The sequence below is a fragment of the Squalius cephalus genome (assembly GCF_949319135.1).
Source record: "Squalius cephalus genome assembly, chromosome: 1".
In the NCBI taxonomy this organism is placed as follows: domain Eukaryota; kingdom Metazoa; phylum Chordata; class Actinopteri; order Cypriniformes; family Leuciscidae; genus Squalius; species Squalius cephalus.
Window position 1 is genome coordinate 47838635 of NC_137122.1, and position 8243 is coordinate 47846877.

Below are 8243 nucleotides of genomic sequence, written 5' to 3' on the forward strand. Positions count from 1 at the left end.
GTTCTTTTTCTCTTCTCAGCGCACTGACCCAACGGGAGCAGCACACACATCAAAAAGTCCTGTAAGTTTTGCTTACACACACACATGCACATACAATCACACCAGAAATAAACTGCTTTAGTTCATTTAGGCTTTTTATAAAGGAAAATTAATTTAGTGGCAATTTTTGTAAGCAAACTGTGCAGCCTCATTAAGGTGATCCGTAAGTTACAGTGCTCAGAAAGTTTTTGCGAGCTAGTTAACATCTTTCCAGCAGATGGACAACTGCCGAGACAGAGCGCATGTGGAAGGCGTTCATGCTCTGAAACCCGCCTGCTGTTTTACAGTACAGTAATACTGGAAGATAGACTTAATGTATTTTGTTTTAGCACGTTTTAATAAAGGATTTAATTAAGTTGCTACAGGTTTTAAAAACATTTTAATTTTAAATGACGTGAGCTTAGAATTATAAGGTTCTATCTCCGTTTAGGGTAGTTCCGAGATATTGAGCATCAAAGTTTTTACATCCCAGCTGGCACAACTGAGATGGAACCTTTTTATTTTATTAATAACTACTAACAAAATATTTTTTTACAAAAATAACACCACACAGGCATTAATAAACACCTAATGGATCAGATTATGTCAAAAACTCAATTTCGACCAAAAGTGGAGATAGAACCTTATAATTCTAAGCTCACGATGAATGGACGATGGAATATTTAGCTGAATTTTAGCTTTATTTAAAAGTAGGCCTACACTATGTATTTTTTTAATAATGAGCCAATGCATCTTGAATTCTTCCAAAACGTGTTTTTGTCTGATCCTGCTTCACTACGGTAAGTGTTTATATTTTGTTGGTTTTCGTGGGAGATTGTGTAGCCTACATACGTCACTCGCCCGTGCGTGTCTCGTAATCCGTAAATAGAGAAAAGTTGCTCCAGCTATTGAGGTGTGTATGGCTTGGGAGAGAAAAGGATTTGAGCCTCAGGTGTTGTAAAGGTGGAGATGGCGTTTTTATTACTCAACAGGTGAGTAAGGAATTTGACTGAACGGATAAATTGCCAAATGTTGCTCTCTAACAGAGTTCATTGTAAAGCATTGTCTATTGTGAAGGGTCATTTCATTATGGTTATTGTAGCTGTGCTGGGATTTATTTTCAAAGTACTACCGTGTCTATTAATGGGTAAAGCTACAGTAACGTCTTCAGCTTGTCAGCTTGTGATCCTTTCCTTCTTAACTGGTTATATCTAATGAATGTTTAATGTTTAACAGTAGGATAACCGCATTCATCCGCGCAGTCACGTAGAGCCGAAGCACAACCAAAACAATGTTCTTCCGCAACATGCATGAAGTTTTGTTTTTAACCGCTAGAAGGACAAAATGTTAGTGTACACTTATTGTAATAGTGTATTTTTGGTTTAATGCATATTTAATGTGCATTCATTGAATTGAATTTATTTTTTACAAAAAGAATCGGTGGTTGAAGACCTTTGGATTAGAATGTGGAGTGTTGTTATTTGTTTGTTTGTCAATTAATCAAGGACTGATTATTTTTGTATGAATTTGAGTCATGGTTTATCCCATAATTATTCAATACAAGTTGATGTATTTCTGTTACCTACACTTTTGCAATGGAAATTAGCATGACGAGAGTTTTATGACTAACCCTTTTAATTTGGACTTTTAGCGAGTTGTTGAGACGTTTCATGCTAGCATTACCAAAAGCTTTAATTTTCTTATTAGTCTCAACATGTCAGACTGAACAGTCTGTTATAGTCTGACGTAATACAGAGTCTGCCTTCAGATCATAAAAAATTCTCTCACTCAAAATAAAGCTCAGCACAGAGAAGAGCTTGATACTGTAGGCTATTGCAGATCATCCCAGCTGTGCTGCTGCTTTCCAAAAGTCAAACACTCTTATTGGTCTCTTCACTCAGGAACCTGGAAACACAGATTTGGTGCTGACATGTTCACCTTGTGCATCTGAATGATCCATTATGGCTTGGCGAACATGACCGAATGCATTTATTAGTGGAGTTGAGCTTCTGTTTCAAACGTACACTTCCGTTCAAAGGTTTGGGGTCTGTAAAAGTGTTTAATGTTTTTGAAAGAAGTTTCTTATTTATTTGATCAAAAATAATAATAAAAATGTTCTGTTTGCATATATTTTAAATGTATTTATTCCTGTGATGTCAAACCTGAATTTTCAGCACCATTACTCCAGTCTTGAGTGTCACATGATCCTTCAGAAAGCATTATAATATGCTGATTTGCTGCTCAGGAACATTTTCTTCTTATTATAAATGTTGAAAACAGCAACAAAATGTTGCATGTTTCCTGATGTTGCAGTCCCTGTATCCTTAATATCAGCATGGATACAATTTTTCTACCCTTTTTTTAACAGTCATTTTCCATTTTGTCTTCTTGAATGATGTTGGTTTATATAAATAGGCTATTTGCTGGTCAACCACCGTCTTTCACCGACAAGGAATGTGGTTTTTAGGCTTTTCATCTTGATTATATGATGTTTTATATAATCCACTGGTTTAAATTCCACTTTTTCTGTCCAAGAACTGCTCACTTAGACAGGAAGAGATGTTTGACCTACATGCAGGCTAAAGCATCCAGCCAGGTTTTTTTTGTTTTTTGTTGCTACTTTGGGCCAGTTTATCTGAAGTACATTATACCATAATCATTGACATCATGGCAAAAGTGAATTTGAATAATTGCACAGCAGTCTCCATATGATTGGCGCTATATGTTTCCATGGAAATTCAACACAGCCACAGTGTTTACATTCTTTAGGGCATTCAACCTGTGATTAGTATCAGTACAGAAAGTATTTTAACATCATATATTTTAGCAGACATGAATTTGGAAGCGTTTTTATCTCATGAGAATTAGCAGATGAACTTTGGCAGATACGAGCTGGATTCTGTCGAGCGGAGAGAAAGACAGGCAAGACAGACTGAACTCTGTTAGTTTAGCTGTAGTAATGTGTGCAGGTTGGACTCAGACCAACAGAAACATTCATCTGTGTCCTAAAAGGGCCTACATTTGTCAGGCTGCATTCCACTCAGCATTACCCAGAAGCCCCTCTTTCTATTTTTCAGGATTACACTAATCCAGTCTACCTTAATGATCCCACTAATAAATACAGTCTCACATTAGCGAAATAACAACAGTGTGTGGAACGTTATTATAGGGAGTGACTCTTATAAGTGCATATTTATTCTCTTTTCTCAGGTCGCACCATGTTTGGGTTCCTCCTGCTTGCCTGTCTGTCTCTACATCTGGTAGTCTCCGTACCTCAACCGCCCTGCCGACGATGCTGCGACCACCTCCCACGACTAGATGACGCCGCAGCCTTAAGAGAAAGCATGCCTGAGGTCCGCACATACATCAACATGACCATTCTCAAAGGTACCCGAAAGTCTTCAAAAAGTGCTTTAGCTCAAGACAAAATGTGATGTTTCAGAGTCAAATAGCATCAGAAGAAACTATAGCGTGGGAGAACTTTGAAAATCTCACTGTACACTCTTAAAAAAGGTTTAATGGGGTTCTAAATGGAACCCTTACAGAACTCTTTTATGCCAAAATGTTTCTATACAGGGAGAAATGTCTTAAATGATTGCATAATACTTTAATGTTTAAGAGGTTATTTCATTTTTTTCTGGTAATAAAGTATATTTACAAGCTGTTTCATTCATAAAATATAATTTAAAACAAATTTAATTAAACTAAATCCATATAACTATCCCATGATGAGAACCCCTAAAAGGTTCTATGAAGCGCCTGATAGAATCATTTAAGGTTCTATATAGAACCTTTTCTTCTAGGAGCGTATAGCTGAATTTTGACCCCAATGATCCTTGTTGGATTTCAGTTTTCCCTGTTTCCCAATCTTTCGCTTGTCTGTTGTCTGGCACAAGCATTTTGGGATATTGGAACTGAACTGCAAACTGAACATTACTGCAATTCAACTGGGAAATAATGTGTTTATTGAGCTGAATGATTGGAATATGTGTTTTTAGCTGCTTTCTTCCTCTCAGTGAGCCTCAGTTAACCTCTCTTGGCTCAGATCTGCTCTGCTGGAGGCCCTCTTGGTGGACAGGAAGTGACAAACCTGGCAGGAAAGGTGCTGATGTGGCGAGAACCGTTACGAGACAGTTGTTTTATGTGTCTGTGTATGCACATATGTGTGTGTGTTTGTTGCATGTACAGAAATGAAGCCTGCTGGAAATGTGGTTTGTGGAAATTTTGAGCTGCCAAAATGGTACGTTGACAAAGATGGACAAAAGAAAAGAAACTGAGCCCAAGTTAAGTGCGTTTTTTTTGTTGTTGTTTTTTTTATTTTAGAAGCTGTGATTTGAGATTCTTGGGACTTATTTTAGTCTGCCAGAAATTGCGCTTGTGCCTTTTCGGATTTCAGCATTGGTATAGGAACTCTTTATAATTAACATTTGTTAATGCAATAAAGGGATATTCACCCAATTTTTTTTATTTATAATTTACTCAACCTCAAGTTGTTTCAAAACATGTATGAGTTTCTTTCTTCTGTTGAACACAAAAGAAGATATTTTGAAGAATGTCAGTAACCAGACAGTTGATGTGGCCCATTGACTTCCATAGTATTTTTTTTCCTACTATGTAATCAATGGCTACGGGTGTTACCAACATTCTTCAAAATATCTTCTTTTGTGTTCAACAGAAGAAAGAAACATGTTTGGAAACAACTTGAGGGTGAGTAAATGATAACAATTTTCATTTTTGAGTGAACTATCCCTTGCCATGCAACCAATCGTGAAAGAACTTAACTTGGCGATTTTGTTTGAATTAGGAAAAATTGTGTTGATCTACGGTCGGTGTTCAGGTCTAATGGCAGAGCAAAGGTTTGAAGATAATCTTGCTGAGCAAGTTATTTTAACCCTGTAAAGCCTGAAAAAGAAAAATCTAATTTCTAAATGAAACACTTTATTGAATCATTAGAAAAAAACTTTTTAACTACTTTTAAACTAAATTTTCATGTGTTTTTTTTTAAGTATCATATTTGCTACATCAGGCTTTTAAGGCTCATATAATATGATATACACTCAAAAAAAAAAAAACTCTTTGAATGAACATAAAAAAAATTAACTTGCTTTATTTCAGCATTATGCAATTCTGTTATTCCAATTTAATGTACTTACGTTGGGTCAACTTAATTTATTAAGGTTGATTCAACTTATTTACTATGGTTGGACACAGCTTAATTTAATAGTGTCAGCCCAACTAATTTACTTAATTTGCAACGTATGTGTTTGTTATTTTCATTCATCCATTAATATTTCATTTATTTTAGTGACACATAATTGATAGACTATAGCTAGCTATTTGCTAGCAGTAGCACATATTAGCATCTTAAATGCTAAGATTTACATGCTCCTTCAACCAAAGCAGTTCAAAGTAACCAAATCAGTCCACAGCCAAACAAAATGCTCCACACTTCTCCACAATGGTAACCCACTGTAATTTAAATGGTTCTAATAATTCCAATGTAATTGAACATTAAACACAATTACACACTATCAAGTCTTCCCCTTTTCTCATTTTCTCAAAAAAACATAAAATAACACTTAATTTTAACATTTATTCTCTCTTAATTCAACCATGTGCAAAGCATGCTGGGAACTAACAAGCACTGCCCAGTTTCAGTTAATGCAACACAAATCATTCATGTAATCCAACACAAACGGATTAAGTAAACTTAAATTTGACATATTAAGCAGATTGAACACAATCAAATTAAGTTAGGGCAAAATGGCAGTTGGCGTCGCACTATACTGACACCCTCTGGATGTAAGAATTTTTTACTTAACATATATGGTTTGTGTTTAGACAACACGTTAGGATTTTGTACTGTTAAGTTGAGACATAATTACGTGGATCTTAATAGAAAAAAACATTTCAAGTCAACAAACACAATTATTATAAGGAAACTAAATATAAATATATTATGTAAAGTGCACAACCTTCTTAGTTCATTTTTTTGAGTGTATGAGAATATGGAGCTCAGACTCGAGGTGGGGAAAAAATACCTACATTTTATTCAAAAGACCAAACTGAGCAAAAATATGTCATTTGGTGTAGATGTTGTTATTTATATGAAAACAAAAGTCAGATGAAATCTTAATATGAAGCTTATAATGTAAGTCTGTGAGATCTATATAAGAGATTTAACAGTATAAGAGACTACTTACATAAAAGGAATATATATATAAATATATATATCAATCAGATTTCACTCAATATCTCCCAATAATATGTCTTAGAAAGATGATCATTAAATGCTTAATTTTATGACAAAGCTCATAGTTTTTACTGTGGGGGCAAAACATATAATGCAATGAAATACAATGATGATTGAGAAATGGACAAATAAACGTTCCTCAAAAGGCTGATGAATCATATTTGAAACTCACATTTTAATATGATTTTTCTAAAAAAAAAATGTATGGATAGCTAAGTAAATTTAAGTTGCTTATGTCTAGTAAGTGTTCAGTTTGAAATATTACTCGTATAGCGTTTCATTTATAAAAGTTCACTGAAAAAAGACACGATCTGATGGGGAATGTTTTTAGAATTATGCTAAATTTTACTTGCTAAAAAATATATTGGCATGTAGTAGATTGTGTATAAAAAGCAAAGTTTTCATCATGTTGATAATTTAGAGGCCTTAGAAATTAGTGTATCAAATATGATTCAGGCTTTATAAGGTTAAAAACTGTCCACTTGTGTCCACCTGAATTATAGCCTAATACATGATTAAGTTTCCTTTAGGCTTCTAGCTCTTTTTCCTTCTGCATCTTTCTGACTTTTCTGACATCTTTTCAAGGTGACAAGGGTGACCGTGGAGAAAGGGGAACTCCTGGGAAGCCTGGGATTGAGGGTTCCCCGGGACCACGAGGGTCTGAAGGCCTTCAAGGAGATAAGGGACAAGCCGGAGCCCCAGGTGACGCCTGCAAGTCTCAGCACTCTGCTTTCTCAGTCGGCCGCCGGAAATCCCTTCACAGCGTTGACAACTACCAGGCCCTGATCTTTGACACCATCTTCGTCAACGCCCCCGAACACTTTGACATGTTTTCTGGGAAGTACCGTTGCCACATACCAGGAATCTACTTCTTCAATGTGAACATCCACACGTGGAACTTCAAGGAGACGTACCTGCACATCATGCAGAACGACAGCGAGAGGGCCATCGTTTACGCTCAGCCCAGCGACCGCTCCATCATGCAGAGCCAGAGCGTCATGCTGCCTCTACAGGAGGGCGACGAGGTCTGGGTCCGTCTTTACAAGCGGGAGCGTGAGAACGCCATCTACAGCGACGACGTGGACATTTACATCACCTTTAACGGATACCTCATCAAGCCTGAGACTGAGTGATACCAGAAACGACGGCGGGAAGGACAAGATGGTTGAAAATGTGCCAAAATGCTTGAGCGGTGAACAAAACTGAAAAGCATCTAAACATTTCATATTAGATTTCTGCAGTTTAAACGAAACCCCCCGAATGCAGTGCAGAGAAATCTGCTTTTCATACTTCCACAAGTCTTGTATGAAGAAAACCAGTATCTATAGAAAATACAGTAATTTGGTGTTATTTTATTTCATGGTAAAAGCTTGTCAAATTAGACAGATGCCCACATGGGGGCATGTTGTGCAGTGTTATCTTCAAAAAGTTTGGTGCCAACCACATGTTTTGAATTATTAGCTGTCAAGAGCATCAAACCATAGAAATGCTAAGATTCATGGTAATACTAATACAAATTTTAGATTTTAAGGACAGTTCTGTTAACTACTGGATAATACACAGTTAAAATCTGAAGCAAAACCAGTTGAGGACCACTGATGTGGCCCAGATATTTAGGTCTGTGTTGAGACTTTTTCAAATCAGGCAGGGTCTACCTAAGGTTTATCAGCAGCGTCTGGGAAATGGAAACTGGTTTATGTTAGTTGTGAAAGGATGTTTACATGGGGTGACTGACTATTTGATCCTGCTGCTGGTCTTTTCTGACCTTTAACAGACATTAACAGGCAACTGGAGTCGTAACAGAACAAGTTCATCACATTGAAGCATGAGGTTCCTGTAGGATGTTCTGGGTGGTGTTTAGTGGATTGCTGTGTGGTTGCTAGGGTTTTGTAGATGGTTGCTAAGTCATTGCTTACTATCCCAAGTTAAAAGAACCCAAGAACTAAAAGGTTAAGACATCGGGCCGGTTTTT

At 36.5% G+C, this 8243-nt stretch overlaps 1 protein-coding gene across 2 annotated transcripts; it reads left to right on the forward strand.

Moving 5' to 3' along the window:
* On the forward strand, positions 1–8243 carry c1qtnf6a (C1q and TNF related 6a). Of its 2 annotated transcripts, XM_079890100.1 has the most exons (3): positions 1–61; positions 3229–3405; positions 6857–8243. In XM_079890100.1, exons 2-3 carry the CDS (start codon positions 3237–3239, stop codon positions 7402–7404), a joined length of 717 nt encoding a protein of 238 aa, XP_079746226.1. In that variant the 5' UTR covers positions 1–61; positions 3229–3236; the 3' UTR covers positions 7405–8243. The 2 variants fall into 2 exon arrangements, with proteins under 2 accessions (XP_079746226.1, XP_079746227.1); XM_079890101.1 differs by lacking the exons at positions 1–61; positions 3229–3405 and adding an exon at positions 4197–4258 and having other exon boundaries at positions 6857–8237.